The 22,631-nt window shown below is 50.0% G+C and overlaps 1 protein-coding gene across 2 annotated transcripts in view; it reads left to right on the forward strand.

The window, feature by feature from the left end:
• Window positions 1–17,864, forward strand: part of GPT2 (glutamic--pyruvic transaminase 2) — a 32,501-nt gene extending 14,637 nt beyond the window's left edge. Inside the window, exons 5-11 of one of the 2 annotated variants that reach the window (XM_065898857.1) lie at window positions 1,775–2,018; window positions 5,928–6,007; window positions 7,782–7,918; window positions 12,472–12,646; window positions 14,353–14,508; window positions 15,762–15,874; window positions 17,138–17,864. In XM_065898857.1, coding sequence (XP_065754929.1) covers window positions 1,775–2,018; window positions 5,928–6,007; window positions 7,782–7,918; window positions 12,472–12,646; window positions 14,353–14,508; window positions 15,762–15,874; window positions 17,138–17,228 — 996 coding nt within the window. In that variant the 3' untranslated portion in view covers window positions 17,229–17,864. Of the gene's footprint in view, window positions 1–1,774; window positions 2,019–5,927; window positions 6,008–7,781; window positions 7,919–12,471; window positions 12,647–14,352; window positions 14,518–15,761; window positions 15,875–17,137 lie in introns of both variants that reach the window. The other variant, XM_065898858.1, reaches the window with a different exon arrangement.
• The last annotated feature ends 4,767 nt before the right edge of the window (window positions 17,865–22,631 follow it).

The following is a 22,631-nucleotide window of genomic DNA, read 5'->3' on the forward strand; positions in this document are numbered from 1 at the left end:
TACTGGGGAGACAAACACGTTTGGCCTCTGCTTACACATCAGTGCTGGATAAGACTGGCATTAATAGCACATAAATACATGTCAAATCTTAAGCTTTCAGTTTCTCTTCTGGAAGAGGACAAAGTGTTACAGGAGGGAGCAGCAGGGACTCTGACCTGGGGGGCTGGGGAGGGCAGGAAGGTTTCTCCAAGGAAGGCCGAACAGATAGAGATCTGGAAGCTGCGTACCTGTGAACTCAGGAAGGCAGAGGAGAGACAGGTTCGGAGCAGAAGGTCAGCATATGTAGAGGCCTTGAGCTGGAAGGAGGCTGTGTGTCTGGAAACAGCATCAGGGGGGACGAGCACACATGGTGATGGCCAGTTACCAGCAGTGGGCTGGGAAGCAGGTGGGGCCTTGTCCTAAGAGCCTGGGAGCCACTGAAGGATTTGAAGTAGGCGGAGGGACATAATTATATTTAGGTTCTTAAGCTTTAAGTGTGGCAGGAGGGGGCATAATAGATGTAAGGGAGTGTTTAGGAGGCAAGAGAAGAGGTGGCTTGGGCTGGGGATCAGCCGTGGAAGAGGTGACGAGGGGCTGGTATCAAGTGTTCCATAGCGGAAGGGGCTGAACCCAGGGCCTGAGGAACCTGCAGCCTCCCTCCCCTTCCAGCACCCTGCCCCCGTGCCCAGTTAGTGCTGAGTGCCATCCACTCACTTTGTTCTCCCTACTCAGGGTGCCTGTCCTGTCTGACCCTTCCTTTAATGGAGTTATCTTTGTCTGTGCCTCTTGACTTCCAAGGCTCCTGTTTGTTAAAGGCTTTAGTCCTTTCCTAAAGCCTTTCAAATGCATTAAACTCTTCCTGGAACCCAGGAGGAAACTGAGGCCCAGAGACCTTAGGTGGTCTGCCTGCTCTAAGTCAGCCTCTTGTGGCATTTGAGATTCTAGTGTTGGACTCAGGCTCCCAACCATGGCATCTTCCACTGTGTTCTGCCAAGGCCCGTCTCTATTCCCAGAGAAGCCCAGGTATAGGTAGAGGTTCCAGAGGAGGGTTGGGGGAGGGGTCCTCAAGATTTAGTGAAAGAATCAAGTCATTGCAGTTTTTAATCCAGTGGCATTCTTGCAGCAAGGAGCCGAACCTGAGAAAGGAGCTAAGTCTGTGTGTAAGGTGGGGACTCGCCCAGAAGAGTCTGGGCTTATTAATCCAGTGAATTATTGCCACCTCCACCAGTGCCCCACAGGACTCCCCAGGCCTGGTTTCTCAGGAATCCTATGAACCTAGGGCACACTCAGCTTTGGAAACAGCCAGGTTGAAGCGCCACCTGGTGGCCATAGCTGGGTATTTTATCCCATTTCAACAATCCCTTGTTCAGGGGTCTGTCCAGCCTTGGGCACTGATAGCTACCGACCAGACAGATTCCTGGGCTCCACCCAAGACATACAGAATGAGTTTCAGGGGTGAGGTCAGAATAATTCTGAGACAGGGCCAGTTTGTGGGCTACTGCTTTAAAAGACCTCTTTAAAAAATACTAACAAGTATTGCGTGTTAAACTACATACCATGCACTGTACTGAGGACTTTAAAACATTTTGCTTATTTCTCACAGCAGACCTCATTTTACAAATGAGGAACGTGAGGCTCGGGGAAGTTCAGCCGCTCCCATGGGGCTGCACTGGAGGCAGGCAGTGGGGTGGCTGGTGAAAGGCGGGGTTGGGGCCTTCCAGCTTGCCTGCTGCTGGTCAGACCCCGCGGGCGGGAAGTGGCAGTGGCCTTGCAAGATGTGATTTCTCGGTTGCAGACGATCCTGAAGATCCTGGTCTCCGGGGGTGGCAAGTCACGGACGGGTGTGATGATACCCATCCCGCAGTACCCCCTCTACTCGGCGGTCATCTCTGAACTCGATGCCATCCAGGTGAACTATTACCTGGATGAGGACAACTGCTGGGCCCTGAACGTGAATGAGCTCCGGCGGGCCGTGCGGGAGGCCAAAGAGCACTGTGACCCCAAGGTGCTGTGCATCATCAACCCCGGGAACCCCACAGGTCTGTGCTTTACTACCTTGCCAGTTTCTTGGGGAGCAGGGGCAGGGTGGCTGCAGTACTGGATGTCTGGACACTAAAGATCTAAGAAATAATGAAGTCCTCTTTGCTCCCAGGTTCCCAATCCAACTTCAGATTTGCTAACCTAAAGCCATAAAATTTGCCGCAGGCCACCTTAGGAGGTGAGCAAATGCAGGCATTTTCCTGGGCAGGGTTGTATTAAGACCAGTTTTTCTCCTGTTCTTGCATTTGCAAAGAATCTTCTTTTTGAGGTCACGCACAAACCATCACCGTTAATCATAGGCCTCATTTTACCCTTACTCCTACTTGTTTTTCTGAACCAGTTTTCAGATTGCTGGTGTGTGCGTTGTTTTTCTTTGACACAGCGTTACTGTGTACTTTGAGGCCTGAAAAGGAAATGCCATATTAAAAACAAAAGCGAACAAACCAAAAAAACCTGATTCCAGAAGTTGAAAATCACTCCTAATTTTGTGTATTTTTCTTTTTAAAAAAAATGCACAGTTCTGCCTGTTTTGATCTTTCCAGGCTGCTGGCTTCATGTGCCCCCGATGCTATTCGGATGCAGAGAACAAGGGCTCCTCTCTCCTCCTTTGTTGAGATAAACTGGGTCAGGGCCAAAGCATGGTGGAGTTGATTGTGGAATCTGTTTCTTGGGAACATCAAATGATGCTTCAATCAGCTGAAAGCGCCACTTGAATTCCTGAGCGCAGAAAATGGGTGCAGCTGCCCTCCACCCTGGTTTATTTACACCAACTGCTTGGGGGAAGGGATGAAGGGTCTAACCCTGGTTCAGTAGGAAAATGACAGAGCTGGGTTCTCAATCCTGGTTGCACATTAGAATCACGAAGGGAGCTTTTAAAAATGTCAAAGGCCAGGCTGCACCTCAGAATCTCTGGGGATGGGGCCCAGGCATCAGTATTCTATGCAGCTGAGGATGAGAAGCACTGCCCTAGGATGATCGTCCTAAAACTTTAGCTTGTTAAGAAAAAAACAAACTGCTGGGCCCCACTTCTAGGTATTCTGATGTGATTAGGCTGGAGTGGAGCTTGACAATTTGCATTTCTAACAAGCCCCCAGGTGATGCTGATGCTACTGGTCCCAAACTTGGAGTAGTAGGCCCTACATCTTAGGAAATACTCTGTATACCTAGTTTATATCATAGGGTTGGTGACTTCTTGGCCAGGTGCTAACATAAATCTTCACCTGGCCGTCCTGGGAGAAATAACTGCACTAGAGACTTTCCTGTTTTAGGTCAAAGGTGGGGGAATCATGTGAGTATATGTTAATATAAGCAGTTTTTTGGGGTTTTTTGGCCATGCTGCACAGCTTGTGGGATCTTAGCTCTCCGACCAGGGATTGAACCTGGGCCCTGAGAGTGAAATCACTGAGTCCTAACCATTGGACCATCAGGGAATTCCCTCTCTGGGGTCTTAATGGGTGAAAATCAGCTATTGGAAGATGGGGGATGGAAAATAGAAACCTACCTGTGGTAACCACGTATCTTGCCTGAACCACACACTGTGACCACTTTGGCTAAAAGGTATCAAAATGGACTGGGATATAAGTGGCTAACAGGGCTCTTTGGGATTCAAGACAGAAACTCATCTTAAGACTTGAAGGGAGTGGATCTGTGACGTCCAGGGTAAAGCAGCACACCTGAATCAGCGTCATTGTCATAGGAACCCCACGCCATTTCCCAGCTCTGCTCTTCTCTGGGTTGGAATCCTTCTCAGGAAGCATCTGTCCTGGGAGTGGCCTTCAGCAGTTCCAGTCATTGCCCAGGACCTAAGCGTCCTCCACAGAGAGCCTTGCCTATAGTTTCAGCCAAAGCCACAGGCCAGACTCTCATTGGCCCACGTTGGCCAACCTGCCCGTGCCTGACCTAGTTAAATCACTGAGGCTGATTGGCTGGGTCTGTATCCCATGTCCCTTGCTGGAGTTTAAAGAGAGGGAGTTCTCCCTGGGACAGCTGAGCATTGTTGCTCAAAAAAGGGCAGAATGCAGGGCTGGTGCAAGCAACAGGTATCCCCATTAGTTTGTGGGAAATTCCTTTGGCCTGGCCTCTGGGAAGGGGCAGTTAGACCCCTCCCCAGCTTTGAGGCCTACAGCAGAGCCACCTCTTTTGTGCAGTGGGCTCATGTCTCCCCCTGCTGGGCACAGCTGTGCCCTGCCCCTCTAGAGCCTATGTGACTCCTCCTGTACCACCATGTGTGTTTGTCCATCCATTGGCTAAGCAGTCATGTTCTGAGTGACTCCTTCGTCCCAGGCGAAGACTGGAGAGAAGTAAGCTCTGTCCTTGTCCTACAGTTTGCATCGCTCATATCACAGGGATTATTTGCACACAGCAGGTCTCCTTTCCTCTCCCGAGCTACAGGCTTCCTGAGGCCTGGCCCTTACTCAGTTCTCTCAGCACTCCCCCTGGCAGTATGTACACATGGTTTGATGCGCTTGGTGCTCAAACCTTTGCTTGCATTCTAACAGGATACACTTTGTGGGATGGCAGCCCTGGGAGAGAAGACCAGCAGCATTTATAGGCAGGCTCAGCCCCCTGGATAGGCAGCTCCTGTCTGTCTGTGGGAACAGCAGCTGGTTCCTTGTAGCATCCAGGGCTACTACCCTTCCTAATTCCCAGAGCCATGAGCTTGCTTCATAGGAAGCCCGGTTGACCCTTTCTTGGCAGGAGACAGGTTGGTCCCTTAGGAAAGGAATTGGTTCATTGCTTAGACAGTTTAAGTCTGAAATCCTGGCTGAATCATACCATACTCTTCTAAGATACATCTATATATTTTTTCTAAGACTTATTCTTGTTATTCTTACATGGACAAGAATATAGTTATTTTTAACAAGAAGGTAACATACTCTACATACTGGTTTGCATCAAGATATAGATGCATATATAAATAACACATGTGCACATACATACACACATAAATATATACATATATGTAACATCCATAGATGTACATTTATGTATAGTAAAGAAACAGCCTTTTGTGAGAAGTCAGCATGCCTGACTAGTGCTTTCCCAGAGGCTATGTGAGCACGTCAGACAACCCAGTGCCACACTTACAGTGGGCCTCAGGAAATATTGGGAAAAGGTTCATTTCTACCTTGTTGCATTTGTTCCTTTCCCCACCTAAACCCACAGTATTTCCTGTGAACTGATGGGTGAATATTTTGCTGCTGGCTGGCACTCATTTCTCTAAGATGGATGAAATGCTGAGTCAAGCCCTGAAGGGAGACCCTGGCAGGGACACTGCGGGTACCCGGAAGCATGCTCAGAGGGCGCAGCTCCCATGTAGCTGCTGACGGGAGAAGCCAGAGCTAGCAGGCAGGCTCATCTCATTTAGAGCTTATTCCACAGCATTTACCGGGGCCCTGCTGAGTGCTGGCTTTGAGGGTCAGCACTGAGCCCACAGACCTTGTCCCTGCCTCACGGAGCTTGTGTGGGCAGAAGGTGTAGCCAGTGCAGTTCTCCTGATGTTGCCGCTGTGGGGTGAGGAGGAGAGTGGGGCTGAATGATTAAACTCCTTCAGTTTAACTTTCCTGCTCTTTATGATGTTGTCATGCCTTCTTGCCCTCCAGCACAGATTAATACAAATATACCCCCTCCACACACACACACACACCTCCAATAAGAATAGCAAGAAGGTTGGGTGTGAAACACTGCTCCCTCCACGTACCCAACTTAAGTGAGTCAGAGGGACGGGGCTGACCATCAGGGCTCCCTGGAGGTTGACTGAACCCCCCGAGTCACAGCAGCTAGGGAGGGTGGTCCCACAGGGTCCTGGGGAATACAGATACCTGAGCGATTCTGGTTGGGGTTCTTACCTGGGGACAATTTAAACAGCATTACAACCTACCTTCTGCTTTTGTTTGGGGACTTTTTAGGTCAGGTGCAGAGCAGAAAGTGCATAGAAGACGTGATTCACTTTGCCTGGGAAGAGAAGCTCTTTCTCCTGGCTGATGAGGTAAGAGCAGCCTTGGCTCTCAGAGGTGAGGGTGCACTTTCTCTTCTGGGAGAGGGAGCCAGGCCTGGTTTTTCTATAGCCAGAGAGAATTTTCTAGGTGTTGGAAGAGAGATTCTAACAAGGTTGAGGATGTTCAGTGTTACACCCTGTGAGACTGACCAAAAATCATCCCAACATTGGTTTGGAATCTTGGTTATAAGTTTCAGAAATCGAACCCAAACTACTTTAAACTTGAAAAGTAAAAAGGTGGTAGGGTCTCAGGAGTGGGACTGGATCCAGGGACTCAAACCACATCTTCCACCTCCTTTCATTCCATCCTGCTGCCTTGGCCTCACACACGGGCCTGCTATCTTCCCAGTCTAGAAAGAGAGCATTTCTTCCTGGTGGTTCCAGCAAAAGTCTCAGAATTGAGCCTCACTGGTGCAGCTTGGGTCAAACACCCATTGCTGAGCCAATTACTGTGGCCCCGTGGTTGCAATATGCAAACTGACCAGGCCTGGGCATGGGGCAGTGTCTCTGCCCTGTGCCCCCAAACCTGCAGAGAGCGGGGTGGGGGGGGTGTTCACTGAGGCAAATTCAGGGCCTCTTTCTCAAGCAGGGAAAGTGGGTGCTAGGTGGGCCTGATGCTATGTCCTGTGAGGAGGGGAGTCTTAATTAACCCCCCACAGCTGCTGCTTCTTGAACCCCAGTTCTGGAGACAAGGCATGCCCATTCTTTTCCTGCAAGGAAAGAAATGAAAGACCCGTCATATCCTGTTTTCATTTCTTCATTGCTGCATGATTTCTAGTTAGTCGTAGCTTCTAACACACAAGCTTCATTTCTTTGCTTCTCAGCACCCGCACCGCCCCGCCCCACACACAGAGCTTACCCACCAAATTGTTGCCGTGATTAATAGCAGATGGACCTAAAATGTTCATTTCTATAGGAGAGAATGTACAGCAGAGTGACCTGGTGCACAAACCTCTTCCCTCAGGGTCTGGGAAGGGAGGGGTGGGGGAGGAGGAAGCTCTGCCTGGCTTGTTGAAGGTGCAGCTGGCTTGACCCTCCTGCTGACCCACAGCACTCCAGAGAGCCTCGGTTTCCCTGATGTCCAAACTGGGTATGGGAAGCTCATCTCCAAGGGCAGATGGGACGCTTGCCTGCGGCGCGCTAGACTGTGTGGGGACAGGGAGGTGCTGCTCGCTCCAGTGTGGGGGCTGCTGGTTCCAGTGTGGGTGCTGTTTGGTCCTGTGTGGGGGCTTCTGGGTCCAGTGTGGGCGCTGTTTGGTCCAGTGTGGGGGCTGCTCGGTCCAGTGTGGGCGCTGCTGGGTCTAGTGTGGGCGCTGACAGCAGTGGTGGACAGAGAGCTGGGTGAGTGCCGTGACGTGTGGAGGGTACACAGTTAACACTTCAGGTGCGGAGGTCAGGACAGGTACATGAACTGCTTTCACCACTCATCTTATTGATGGAAGTGAGCATCACACCCCGGGAGGAAACCTGCTTGGGCAGGTGGGATACTTGATGTCGTCACTGGCACATGAGGCAGAAAGGAGATCTGGAGACTGGGTGGGAGAATCCAGTTGGGCATCCATCCCGAGGCCTTCCCTCCTTGCTCTTCTGTAAGGTTCCCTCAAGCATGTCTGGCTTGGCAGTGGTGTCCGAGGCTGGGCTTCACGGCAGGCTGCCTGGCTGCAGTTTGGCCTGGAGCACCTGTGCCCTCCCTCAGCCGCCGCCTAGGTGGCTCAGGCTTCTGGGGGACTTGCGATGACTGTCTCCATCCCGTCCCCTCCTGCAGGTGTACCAGGACAACGTGTACTCTCCAGACTGCAGATTTCACTCCTTTAAGAAGGTGCTTTACGAGATGGGGCCCGAGTACTCCAGCAACGTGGAGCTCGCCTCCTTCCACTCCACCTCCAAGGGCTACATGGGCGAGTATGTGGGCCCCCACCTCCCTCCCGCTGCCCCTGGGCCTGCTTGGTCCCTGTGCTTCTCCGCTCTGCCCCACCTCAGTCTGCTGGACAGAGACAGCTGCCCTTATCCACCGACTCTGCTGATCTAAGAAGCAGGAGGAGACAGACCACACCTCCCCAAAGGGAGCATGGTGGTGTGAGGACAGACCTTGTGCAAGGGCTCGTGTAAAATAAGGCTGTGATGAAAATGAAAACAGGACCTCACAGCAGCTTCCAACGCTAGTGTTTTCTGCCAGCCATGTCACTGTTGCTCTGACATTGACTGAACTCTGAGGGCCAGGGAGGGCAGGTTGAGTGGACAAATGCTGTCAGGCCAGTAGGGCAAGCTCTGTGTGCAGGAGCTCTGTATGCACCCTTCCTTAGCACTGTGTGACCTCTGGGGCCAGAGTCAGCTTCAATCCTGTATTCATTCATTCAGCTAATATTTATTGAGCACCTGCTATGAGTCCAGTACTGATCTCGGCACTGAGGTTATAGCGGTGAGCAAACCACAGCCATCCCTGGCCTCACAGAGTTATGCTTCAGTGAGGAGAGAGAGGCAATAGACAAACGAATATCACATGTCAAGTGGGCAAAAATAATTAGAGAAGAGATGGGAAGGCCGAGAGGTGGGGTCTGGTCACTGAGGAGTTGGCTTTTGAGTTAAGACCCAAGGGAGGGGTTGTGGGGAGCTACACAGATGTCTGAGGAAAGAGCATTCCAGACAGAGGGAACAGCACGTGCAAAGGCCCTGAGGTGGAAGGAGCAGCTGTTTGAGGAGTGGCAAGGAGAATAGAAAGGAGTGAGAGAGAAAGTGGCAGAAGTTGCGACCAAAAAAAGTCATAGGAGGCCAGATCACCCGGGCTACTTAGATTATTTTTTACTTTTACTCAGAGTGAGATGGGAACCCTTGGAGGGTTTACACAGAGGTGTGACTTCTCCTGACTTATGTTTTACGAGATTCTCTGGTTGCTGTGTGATGAGGGTAGGGACAGAAGTGGGCATTCGAGTCAGAAGGCTGTTATGGTCCAGGGGAGATATCGTGGGCCAGGGTAGAGGTGGGGAGAAGATGTTTGATCTTGGATATGTTTGAAGGTGGAGTTGACAGGTGTTGCTTGATGGAAAAGGTGGGTGTGAGAGAGGGAAGTCTAGGATGATTCCCAAGTTTTTTGTTCAAACAGCAGGAAGGATAGAGTTGCCATCAATAGATGAGGATTGCTGTGTGTGAAGCAGGTTTTGGGTTAGAATTAGAAGTTGGTTTTGGATGTGTAGAATTTGCAGATGCCTATTGGATGTCCAGATGGAGATGGACGTGTGAGTCTGCAGCTCAGGGCTGATATCCAGCTGGAGATTAAAGTTTGTGAGATGTCAATGTATGAGTTGTTAGACAGATCTCTGAGCCTGGATGTCTCACCAGGGGTGAGTATAGATAGAGAAGAGGTCCAAGGACTGGGCCCAGGCCCTCCCTGCTCAGCAATTAGAGGAGGAGAGGAGGAACCTACAAACTAGACTGAGATGGAAAGGCCAGTGTATTTACAGCGAAGGACGTTCATTCCCCAGCATTGTGGGAGTTCTGCTTTATGCCAGGTGTCAGGAGGGGGTCTGGAGGCCAGTGTAACTGTGAAGCTTCAAGAAATATTTTAGCCAGGTCAAGGGAGCTGTCCCCTTGGGATGGTCACCCAACTGTTCTTGGCTATATTTGATGTGGGCAGGGGTTGATCTATGCTGGTCTTTCTGGTCTACCCCAGTAGTGATGCTGTCTCCTTGCTAGGCTTTCATGTGTTGTGTAGCTCTTTTCCTAAACAAATACGTTCTCCATTAACTCATTTTTCAAACTCAAGTGTGTTTGTCACATACCCACCCATCTTTCCATCTGTGTTACTGATGACTGTTTTAATGGTAATACCCTTTATGTTGGTAACCTGAGGTGGTATCCTGTTGCCCTCAGGTCCTGATTACCTAGGATCAGACTGATTTGCCCAATTTGATATTCTGCTCATCAGCAGAGAATAAAGCAGAAAGTTTCTTCTTTCAACTTTGTTACAGGAAACATTTCCGAGATGCCAGAATTTATCTTCCTGCATTGGAAAAGCGAGTTGAGGGATCACATGGGGATCTGTCTCTGCCAGTTCATTCTGCAGCCTGATCCCAAAAGTGTTTTATCGAGTGTCTCATCATATCAGGTGCTCTGAGGTTGTGTGGGTGTGGTACACATACAGAGGAAGGCAGGAGCTGGTGCCTGCGTTTCTGTGCTTTTTAGTCTGAATGTTAGCAATCACAGTCCAGAAAGTATGGCTGATGGAGCTAATTTCGTTCTGAAAGGTTTTTGGTTTTGTTTTTGACTGTATGATCTCAGCTTATTTTCATGAGATTTGACTGTATATCAGTCAGGATCCTTTTGGAAATACGTAACAGAAACTCAAGTTGAACTGGCCTACATCAAAGAGGCTTTTTTAAAAATCCACATCAGGGCACTTCCCTGGTGGTCCAGTGGTAAAGAATCTGCCTTACAGGGACTTGCCTGGTGGTACAGTGGTTAAGAATCCACATGCCAGTGCAGGGAACGTGGGTTCGATTCCCTGGTCGGGGAAGATCCCACATGCCGCGGAGCAACTAAGCCTGTACGCCACAACTACTGAGCCTGTGCTCTAGAGACCTCGAGCCACAATACTGAAGCCCACACACCTAGAACCTGTGCTCCACAGCAAGAGAAGCCACCACAATGAGAAGCCCACACACTGCAGTGAAGAGTAGCCCCCCCTCACCGCAACTAAAGAAAGCCCGCGTGCAGCAATGAAGACCCAACACAGCCAAAAATAAAATTAAAAAATAAAGTAAAATAAAGAATCCGCCTTACAATGCAGGGGACGTGGGTTTGATTCCTAGCCAGGGAACTAAGATCCCACATGCCATGGGGCAACTAAGCCCACGCGCCACAACTACTGAGTTTGCGCGCCTCAACTAGAGCCCACGTACCACAAACTACAGAGCCCACGCGCCACAACTAGAGAGAAAACCCACACGCCACAACTAGAGAGAAGCCCATGCGCCACAATGAAAGATCCCACACGCCTCAACGAATATCCCACGTGCCGCAACTAAGACCTGACGGAGCCAAAAATAAATAAATAATCTTAAAAAAAATTTTTTTTAATCTTTATCAGTAAAAAGTCAAGGAGGGCTTCCCTGGTGGCGCAGTGGTTGAGAGTCCGCCTGCCGATGCATGGGACACGGGTTCGTGCCCCGGTCCGGGAAGATCCCACATGCTGCGCAGCAGCTGGGCCTGTGAGCCATGGCCGCTGAGCCTGCGCATCTGGAGCCTGTGCTCCGCAACGGGAGAGGCCACAGCAGTGAGAGGCCCGCGTACCGCAAAAAAAAAAAAAGTCAAGGAGTGGACTTCCCTGGTGGTGCAGTGTTTAAGAATCCACCTGCCAGTGCAGGGGACACGGGGTTGAGCCCTGGTCTGGGAAGATCCCACATGCTGCAGAACAACTAAGCCCGTGCGCCACAACTACTGAGCCTGCGCTCTAGAGCTCGCGAGCCACACTACTGAAGCCCGCGCACCTAGAACCCGTGCTCCGCAACAAGAGAAGCCACCGCAATGAGAAGCCCGTGCATCGCAACGAAGAGTAGCCCCTGCTCACCGCAGCTAGAGAAAGCCCGCACACAGCAACAAACACCCAACACAGCCAAAAAAAAATAAAAAATAAATAAAATTTAAAAAGTCAAAGAGTAAAGTTTAATCAGGGGGCTTAAAAGTGTCACCAGATCTCTTTCTGCTTTCTGGACTTGTCTTGTTTTCTTTCTCAGCTCTGCTTTCCTTTTTTTTTTTTTTTTGACCACACTGCGTGGCTTGTGGGGTCTTAGTTCCCCTACCGGGAATTGAACCCTGGCCCTCGGCGGTGGAAGTGCCAAGTCCTAACCACTGGACCGCCAGGGAATTCCCTGCTTTGCTCTCCTTTGCGTTGGCTTTGTTTTCAGGCATCAGAAAGTTCTAGCCAAATCCTCAGGCTACTGCTCACATGCCCACCCCTCGAACCTGTGCAGGGGGTGCCCAGCCTGAATCACCTGCCCCTTTGGAGCAGGGCTAGCGTATAAGTTAAGAGTCAGGCTAAGCTGCTCTAACCAAAAGGCCCCAAAATACAGTGGCTCAAACAAGATGGAAGTGTGTCTCTGTGATAACAGCCCAAAGGTAGGGGGAGTCCAGGACTGGCTCTGCCCCGTGAGGTCATTCAGAGGTGGGCTGGTGGGCTGGCTCTGTTTTCTCAACATGGGGCACTGAGGCTGCTGCTCTGGCGTGTGCATTTCTCAGGAAGTGGGGAAAGGGAGAGAGGAAGGAGAGAGCATGCTTTTAAGGAAGTGATGCGGAATTTACACATATCACTCCCTTTCACTTTCCACTGGCAAGAACTCGGCCACACCTGGAAACTCAGTGTTGGGCATGGGGATGTTTACAGAAGATTCTGGCCAGCTGGATGCACTTAGTAGAGGTCTCTCTGTGATTGGTGGGTCCTCTCCCTGTCTTCAACCTTTTAGGTGTGGCTACAGAGGAGGCTACATGGAGGTGATCAACCTGCACCCTGAGATCAAGGGCCAGCTGGTAAAGCTGCTCTCCGTGCGTCTGTGCCCACCAGTGTCTGGGCAGGCTGCCATGGACATCGTTGTGAACCCCCCGGTGCCAGGAGAGGAATCCTTCGAGCAGTTCAGCAGGGTGAGTCAGCTTGTCCCATGGCATGTCTGCATCACTGCTGCGGCCAGTGTTCACCATGTATTGTCTCAATGGCCAGCCTCTGTCTAGATGGCCTCCCGGGGGTGCTTGTGGTTCCACGTGGCGCCTGACTCACCCCAATGAGGTTAAGTCTCAGGATGCAGCTGGGCTGTATTTGAAGTGAGAGGACTGTTGCATGTCGGGGGGGCGGGGTGCACCCCTTCCTCTTTCTCGCCTGTGAGGACCACGGATGGGCAGGCGCCCAGAGGGAATGGCCTTGTGTCCTGAGAACACCCTGGGTGGGAGTGGGAGGGGAATGATTCTGTTACTAAACTAAAAGGGGGAGATGGATGAGCATGGCATTGATTCTAGGCCACGGGCCTGCCTGTGGCTTAAGACACAGCTGCAGGCTGTCCTTGCAGCTTGAAGTGACGCAGTCAAACCTTTTTAACTGCAAGTGAGAAAAACCCAACTCTAAGTAGTTTAAACAGAAATGGAATTTATTGGTCATATAACCAAGAAGTCAGTTCCCAGCTGTTCTAGATTCACAACCTTTTTTAAAAATTGTGGTAAGATACACAGAACATGCAACTTACCATTTTGATCATTTTTAACTGAACAGTTTAATGCATGAAGTACACTCAAACTGTTGTGCAACCATTACCACCGTCCATCTCCAGGAACTTTTCATCATCCCAGACTGAAGCTCTGTACCCATTAAACAATAACTCCTCATTTCCCCCTCCCCCCAGCCCCTGGTGACCTCTATTCTACTCTCTGTGAATATGACTACTCTAGGTACCTCATATACAGCGTTCGTCTTCTTGTGACTTTATTTCAATTAGCATGATGTCCTCAGGGTTTATCCCTGTTGTGGCATGTGTTGGACTGTGCCTCCTGTTTAAGGCTGAGTGACATTCCACTGTGTGTACATGCTACGTTTTGCTGATCCGCTCATCCGCAGGCCACAGCTCTTCACCCACATATTCCAGTAGTACTTGCAGAAGAGCTGGACTGCTTGCTCCAGCTTTTGGACACATGTCCAGCTCTGAGACTGTCACTGATGTGCTTTGCCTGGATCACGTGCCCCAAACACACCACATGGATTGGGGGAAGGGTGACTCCCCAAAATGAAGTGGTGGGGCTGTCTCCTAGAAGCATGTTCTAGGGTGTTCCATCCAGGCCCAAGTTCATTCAGACCAATGGGCAGGGACTGGTTTTTCTCATTTTCAGGAATGACATCCTGGTACAAGAGTAGAACCCATGGGCTTCCCTGGTGGCGCAGTGGTTGAGAGTCCGCCTGCCGATGCAGGGGACACGGGTTCGTGCCCCGGTCTGGGAAGATCCCACATGCCGTGGAACCTGGGCGTCCGGAGCCTGTGCTCCGCAACGGGAGAGGCCACAACAGTGAGAGGCCCGCGTACCACAAAAAAAGAGTAGAACCCATGACACAGGCTACCTAGGACCTACCTGTGGCCCGTGTGCTCCTGCCCCAGGGCACATGGCAGCCTCATGGGCTGAGCGTCTATGGAAGAAGTTCCTGCAGAGGGACATGTGTCTCGCCCACCTCCCCCATTTGCTGTGCTTATGCACACGCAAGCTCACCTTCACCAGTCTGCCCTGACGCCCCAGTTTGAAGGGATAGTTTCCAGGGTCTTGAGCCATGATGTCCAGAGATGCTAACTCCTGTGCTTTCTGTGTCTCATCAGGAGAAAGAGTCCGTCTTGGGTAATCTGGCCAGAAAAGCTAAGCTGACAGAAGACTTGTTTAACCAAGTCCCAGGAATTCACTGCAACCCCTTGCAGGGGGCCATGTACGCCTTTCCTCGAATCTTCATCCCTGCCAAAGCCATGGAGGCAGCTCAGGTCAGGGGTGCCAGGTCAGGGCTGGCTCTCTCACTGGGTTCACATGGGACTGCTTCTTGCCATGGGGAGCTAAAGTGTTGGCCCTAGAGGCTCTGAACTTTGTGTATCCGTTGGTCAGATGGTACTTAGTGTGTAAAGATGACGGGCTCTCAGAGACCCAGCCCTGCAGCATGCTGCGTTGATGCCGCAGGTGTGAGGCCGGCCCCAGGTGAGCGGTGTGCTGAAGGCAGGTGCCCACGTGTGATATGATGCATTTAAAACTGGACAGAGGGCTTCCCTGGTGGCGCAGTGGTTGAGAGTCCGCCTGCCGATTCAGGGAACACGGGTTAGTGCCCCGGTCCGGGAAGATCCCACGTGCCGCGGAGCGGCTGGGCCCGTGAGCCATGGCTGCTGAGCCTGCGCATCCGTTGCCTGTGCTCCGCAACAGGAGAGGCCACGACAGTGAGAGGCCCGCGTACCGAAAAAAAAAAAACAAAAAAAACTGAACAGATGCTGGGGAAGCATCAAGAGCAGTCTCTTTCACCTGGCCTCAGTACTCTAGAGCAGCGCTTCTCAAACTTGAGTGTGTACATGGATCACCTGGGGTCCTGTTAAAAATGCCGATACTGGTTCAAGAAATCTTTGGAGGGGCCCAAGATTCTGCATTTCTAGTAAGCTCTCAGGTGGTGCCACAGACCCTGGTTTGAGGATCAAGGGCCAGAGCCGTATCTCTGAAAGTGTCCTTATACCTGCTTACCTCCTCGATACCTTGCTAAACATTCAAAATCTGGCCCCACCCCTCAGCCGATTGAATCAGAATTTCGGGCGTTGGAGCCTGAGAACCTATTTAACAGGTGGCCTGGTTGTGCAAACCGAAGTGTGAGAAGCACCAACAGTAGGGCCCCTGAGAGGCTTGTTCCTTGAGGCCCCCTGGGCAGAGACCTCAGGGCCCTGGCTTGGCGTATAGAACATGGCCAATGCTTGTGGAGCTGCTCCGTGGGGGTAGGGTACACAGGCAACAGCCTGGCACTCCCCACTGGAGAGCAGAAGCCCCGCAGCCCATGGCTGTCCCACAGTGGCCTTTGGGTTCTTTGTTCCTGGCCCCAGCTGCTTACAGCACCCAGCATCCTGCCTTGGTTCTCACAGGAGGGGAGGGCAGAAGGGCCCTGCCATGGGCAAGAACCTGCCATCTCAAGTGTATTTGGCTTTGAGATTGTAATGTTTGTACAGTGCGAAACCAGGAATGAATCCTAAGTTCTGTCCCACTCCCACAGGCCCATAAGATGGCCCCCGACATGTTCTACTGCATGAAGCTCCTGGAGGAGACGGGCATCTGTGTTGTGCCCGGCAGTGGCTTTGGGCAGAGGGAAGGCACCTACCACTTCAGGTACCACTTCCTCTGCACCAGCGGGCTGGTCCCGGGTTTGTCTTGGGAAACTTGGGCTTCTTAACATCAAGGCACCTACAGAGACTGGGATGTGGAGCCCCTGTCCCCCCATCCCACTCCCATTCTGTCCTGCTGCAGAGATAGCTGAGACCCTGTACCAGGGACTAAGGAAGACTCTGGGCGACGCCAAGGTCATCTCCTTGACTGCTCTGTCTCCCCTCCACTGCCCCCATCTATCATATGCCATCTGCAGTGTTCCCGTGCTATGTTTTCTTGTCCTTCCCCTGTCCCTTTTCAACTCTGTGATGGTATCATACAGCATCCAGGAGCTCAATAGCTTGTCCATTGCACCAAAAGCCTGCTGAGATGTTGCCTCTGAGACATGGTGGAATTGCTGTGCCTCCTTTCACAGGCATGTGACTCTGCTGGGCGAGCCGGAGCAGCTCAGCCTGGTCTTCTGCTGAGGCCAGTTCTGTTCCAAACAGCACCCTCTCCATGCACGGCACTCTCAGATGTTTCCTGCAGCAGATGCTAAAAAAAGAAATGTCATGGGCTTAGCACCTGAGGCTAAGTCTTGAGGCAGTGAAGGTCATGGGTAGGGCCCGCCCCCCCGCAGTGGACAAACATGTGTGGGTGGTGTGGATGGCCTTTCCACCCTTGTTGGGTTCACCTTGGCAATTCACAGCTCATTCAAGAAGTGGTTACTTCTCGAGGGCTGCCCTTAAGGCTGGGAAGCAGGCTGACAGTATTGGAGGGAGGAGTTAGTTACCATGGCAATGTGGGACTTCCTGTGGAGGAAAGTTATGACTGGAGGTTCTCAATGTGAGACAGATGGTGGAGATGGAAAAGGCCTGTCTAGCAGGAATGGAGTCTCGCTCTGTAGCCATAGGAAATACCAAGAGTCATGCGCTCGAGAAAGTTCTATGCACCTGTCAGAGTGTTGGGCAGACCTTCTGTGATTATGGGTGGATGTGTTAGTGAGCTGAGATGCTGCCACCAGCTTATTGCTTTTGTTCACATATACGAGTTGGGTAAAAAAATGTGTGAATGGTGGGAGAAAGTGGTTCAACTCAACAAGTGCCAGGTGCTGTCCAGGGCCTGGAGCCATCGCAGTGGACAAGACAGGCCTGTCCCTCCCCACACAACTTGCCCGCACCACCTGGTCTCTGCAGCTGCAGGTGGAGGAGTGACCTGCCAGGTTCACTTCTCTCCCCTTTTCCAGAGCCACTTGTCTCCGACTGACGCTGTTCTCTTTCCTGACAGAATGACCATTCTTCCTCCGGTGGAGAAGCTAAAGACGGTTCTACAGAAGGTGAAGGACTTTCACATAAAGTTCCTGGAGAAGTACGCGTGAGGACTCCTCAGGCCCCAGAGGGAGACCTGGCCCTCAGCCTTCCTCCTGATGCCCACCCAGCCCAGACTGGATTCGCCCCCCCAGCGACTCCGCCTCAGGCCTTACGAAGGCTACTGGTCGCTTTCATCGTCATTTTGCCCCAGGAGACTTCTCTCTTTGTGCCTTGATGTTGGGAGCACCTCTCTTCTGAGCAAATGTGAATTGGGGTTGTCTCAGAAGCCCTGTTTTTTGATGCAACCAAAGTAGAGGGGACTTGCTCAGCGTATGTGGTGGTGTTCTCTGAATCTGTTGTTGTTGCTTTTGGAAAAGTCTTTTGGGGTTGAAACAACCAGGGTGTGTTGGGTGAGCTGTTTCAGATCTGGAGAAACAAGGTGTCGGGAAATGTATAACTTAACCATGGTGAGGACTGGAAATCGCAAACTCACCACCATGATCTGTGAAATAAAACCTTTAGCGGTATGAAAATCTAGTCCTTCAAACAGGAGAGCCTAGAGTCCATTGGAGGCTCCGAGACGGCCCGCCCTTCTGACCTGGAGGCAGACAGCCTGCTCTCAGACAAGAATGGTAAGGGCAGCAGCGCATGGGGCTGGACCGCATGCCAGACTAGGTGGTGGCGGGCACCGGGGACTATGGCCAAGGTCAGAGGGTCCTGCAGGGGAGGAGTGGGTGTGAGCCAGGCTCCAATTTGAACCGGGCCTCCACGTGGGAGCACACAGCAGGTAGTGAGGACTCTGCACACACGAGGGCTTTGGGTGAAGGGTTCTCTTGGGCACGCTTAGGCTGGGACGCCCGTCCAGGGATCTCCCTGGACTCCAGGGGCACAGGGTTCAGCCCAGCAATATCCCAGTCACGTAGAGGGATTCTACCTGGTGGTGTGTGGATCCATCCCACTGTTACCCAACAAACAAGCAGTCTCATCCAAGGGCTTGAGTGAGCCTTTAGGTGATAGTAGGGCAAGGAAACACTGAAAATGTCCTAGTGAGGGAGGGGTATCCTTAAGGACATGAAGACAGGTAAACCACACCCCCTTCCCATAGTGTTTGTTGAGTTGTTTCAAGCGGAATTTGGTCCATTTCCTAGCTCTTAATTGGTCAAAGTGCCTGGTAGCGTGGCTGCTGTGTACATGTGATCCGATTCAAAGTTAATAGAAGTATTTTACCTTATATGCAAAGTGTTTTGCCTCCACATCTTCTGGCTCCCCTCCCAGACTCTGCAGACTGTCCTGTAGCATCAGTCATCTCTCGGGGGCGGGGGGGGGAGTTGGGGGATCATCCACCAAGTGCACAGTTTCCCTGGTATGAGCAAACCTGGGTGCAGGGCCCAACCTGTGCCCCCAGAAAGTGGGCACTACGGGTGGCAGCAGGCTTACGCCCTCTTTTCCTACTGTGGGCCTTCCCTGGTGGGCGGTTAGGGAAGCCAAGGCCAGCTCAGGAGTCTGGGGATCCAGCAAGTCCCAAAGTGGAATTGAAGGGACTGGAGAGAAATCTGAAAAGGCTAAAGGAGTGAGCTTTGAAAGCAGCCTCCTGTGCTATAATTCCCATGCCGGGTCCATGCAGGGGATGCAATAGGAAACTTCAAACTGAGTCCTTACCACTAGCATTACAGTCCCTATGAAGAAAGTAGCCACAACCTCAAGTAACAAAGGGAATGTTTGGGGACTTTTTCTTCCTTAAAAATTTGAGAAAATTGCACTTGTGCTTGTTGATGGTATAAAAACCAGGATGTGTCCCAGAGTTGTGAGATTTCTGGTGGAAAGGTTAAATAGTAGAAGCTAGTATATTTTTTATATTTTTGTAACAATTGCTTTTTTCATGGGGGGTGGGGTAGGGTTAGTATTTGTAGTTTTAACAAGCCCAGTAGTTTTTTTTATAAATCTCTTCAGATTATAAATAACCCCTAAAAACTTTGCAATGTTTACATGATTTTTTTAAAAAGATGTCATATACACTTGGTTTGGTTTTAAAATAAATGAGTAAAAACTTAATAAGGTCAGCTGGTTTAGGAGGTTAACTTCATTCAGGTAGGAACGCTGATCATGATAGATTTGATTTTCTGCAGATTGTGATGTCTTGTTTGGGCACCACCAGAGTAAGTCGTTTGTCATTTGAGGTCGCACTTTAAATCCACACCTGTGAAGTTTTCTGCTGTTCATCTAGATCTGCCTGTGGGGATGCTGGGCTATACCTTGTTGGTCCATCACCTTGCACCTTGAGGCCAGACTGGTTGTCCCCATGTTTGTGGATTTGCAGGAAGAGCTGACAGGCCTGCCTGTCCCTGTTTGCCATTCTGGATTCTCGTAGGCATCTCCTGACAAAGGTACTTCATGATAAGCTCTGGTGGAAATTTCTGAACAATAAAATATATGTCCAAAATGGTGACTGTGTTTAACTTGCTTTGTAGTTTAAATCTAAATATCAAGCGGACATCACTAATTGTATATCTTCACTCTTATGTTCATTCTTACGTTCCTAAGTCACAGCTTTTCAGTTTCCATTTCTTCTTAGGTGTCAACTCCAAGGACTGTGGGCTGCTTTTTGTTGCTTGAGGTGGGGAAACTTCACCGATTCTTTAGAACGTTGTTCAAATGAAAACAGACCTTGATTTTCTAGTGGGAGTGAAACAGGAACTAGCAGCTTCTTCACAGGGGGCAGGGGAGGGCAGGCAGGCAGGGAGAGCCAGAGAAGCAGTCCTGAGGCCAGTGGGGAAAGGGGAGCTGCCTATACAAGCGATTTCATTCATTTCCCTAGCCTTTCCCAGATCCACGTCAATGTTAAAGTGTGGTTCTGGGATTCAGAACTTTATTTTTCACTTAAAACAGAAACGTCTGTCTTGATTATAGAAAATTTGGAAAATATATTTTTTAAAAAGTAGGATTCTTTCAGGAGGAAGACATGGAAACCTACTCAAAGTAGCTTCAGCAGAAGAGAATTTATTGTGCCATGTAAGAGGAATTTATTGAAATCCTGGAGGGATGCTGACTTTAGTTTTGATGTGCACTGTTAAGTGCAAAGCCTGCCTGTCCATCTGTCCACTTCTGCATCGAAAAATCCCACGGAAGGGCTCTGCCTTGGTCCACATGCCCTTCTCTGAACAGTCACTGTGGCCCTTGAGAATAGAGGAGTCCTTCGGCTGGCCCTGTGCATGAGCGGTGGTAGAGGAGGGTCTAGAATCGCCAGACCCATCAGGGCCATTGGAGGAGAAGCTGCTCCCCACAGAAATGGGGGCTGGAGGTGGTGCCACACCCACAAACCTCATTTAACCACAGGTGGCTCTTTAGAGAGGGGCTGGGGAAGGAGGTGGTGTGTTCAAGGCAGGTTGAAAGTCATTACTGGTTGATAACCAAGGGGACTGAAGATGCTCTGCACACACACACTGTACACACACATACACACACACACACAGGGACATGTGCATCTCCTTGTCTGGGGAGCAAACTTAGTGTAGTTTATTCTACAAAGATTTTATTAAATAGGCAAGGATGGGGAAATACAGTAATTATTCTAGACTATTTTTGGTATAGTGTTTGCTGTAAACACACCTAGAAAGCTTTCAAATGTTTGATTTGAAAGCATAAGCCACAGACGTCTAGGGAATGGGGAATCAGAAGCTAATAAGATGTGGTCACTGTCCTCAAAAAGCCTACAGATGGAATGGCCACCAGATGGTTCAGTGCTCAAATCCCATCCACCCAACAGGGCTGGGCTTAAAAGAAGTATGTGGGTGACGCAAAGGAGGGAGGGGCTGATGCTGTTCTCTCCCTAGTTGGGGGCGCCTCTACCTACCTCTACTCTTTCCACAATGCCTTCTGAGGTCTTCCATATATCTTGCTTTTGAGCTTCATCCTGCCACTGAGCCAGGAGACCCCTCAAGAAAAAGAAAGATGAAACTCACTGCCAGACACCCACCCAACTCTCTTCCTTAAGAGGACACGTCAGTTAGAGTTTCCTATTTCATTCTCCCACGTGAAAAAATAAGAGGCACCCCCACACCTATGGTCAATCAATCTATGGCATAGGGGCAAGAATGTACAATGGAGAGAAGACAGTCACTTCAATAAGTGGTGCAGGGAAAACTGGAGAGCTACATGTAAAACAGTGATTAGAACATTTCTTCCCTCACGCCACCTACAAAAATAAACCCTAAATGGAAGACCCAAAACCATAAAACTCCTAGAAGAGAATGTAGGCAGTACATTTTTTTTTTTTTTTCGTTACGCGGGCCTCTCACTGTTGTGGCCTCTCCTGTTGCGGAGCACAGGCTCCGGACGTGCAGGCCCAGCGGCCATGGCTCACGGGCCCAGCTGCTCCGTGGCATGTGGCATCTTCCTGGACCGGGACACGAACCCGTGTCCCCTGCATCGGCAGGCGGACTCTCAACCACTGCGCCACCAGGGAAGCCCAGCAGTACATTCTTTGACATAAATCGTAGCAATATTTCTTTGGATCTCTCTCTCAAGGCCAAAGAAATAAAAGCAAAAATAAACAAATTGGCCTTAATTAGACTTCAAAGTTTTTGCACAGCAAAGGAAACCATTTGCAAAATGAAAAGAACATACGGACTGGGAGAAAATATTTGTAAATGACCTGACTGACAAGGGGTTAATATCCAAAATCAGCTCGTACAGTTCAAGGTTAAAAAAAAAAAAAAAAGCCAATCAAAAAATGGGCAGAAAACCTGAATAGACATTTTTCCAAAGAAGATGTAACAGATGGCTAACAGGCACATGAAAAGATGCTTGATGTCGCTAATTATTAGAGAAAGAAAGAAAAAAAATATCACCTCACACTGGTCAGAATGGCTATCATCAAAAAGTCTACAAATAACAAATGCTGGAGAGGGTGCAGGGAAAAGGGAACCCTGCTACACTATTGGTGGGAATGTAAATTGATACAGCCACTATGGAGACAGTATGGAGGTTCCTCAAAAACTAAAAATAAAACTACCATATGATCCAACAATCCCACTCTTGGGTATATATCTGGAAAAAATGAAAACACTCATTCACAAAGATACATGCATTCCAATGTTCATTGCAGCACTGTTTACAATAGCCAAGACATGGAAACAATCCAAGTGCCCATCATCAGAAGATTGGCTTAAGAAGATGTTGTATATATACATACATACACACACACAATGGAATACAGCCATAAAAAAGAATGAAATAATGCCATTTGCAGCAATGTGGATGGACCTAGAGAATATCATACAAAATGAAGTAAGTCAGAGAAAGACAAATTGTGTATTGCATCACTTATATGTGAAATCTAAAAAATGAATGTGTATAGCAAAACAGTATCGTATAGAAAACAAGCTACTGGTTACTAGTGGGGAGAGGGAAAGGGGAAAGGACATGATAGGAGTATGGGATTAAAAGATACAAACTACTATATATAAAATAGA

Source organism: Phocoena phocoena, chromosome 20 (assembly GCF_963924675.1).
Source record: "Phocoena phocoena chromosome 20, mPhoPho1.1, whole genome shotgun sequence".
In the NCBI taxonomy this organism is placed as follows: Eukaryota; Metazoa; Chordata; class Mammalia; order Artiodactyla; family Phocoenidae; genus Phocoena; species Phocoena phocoena.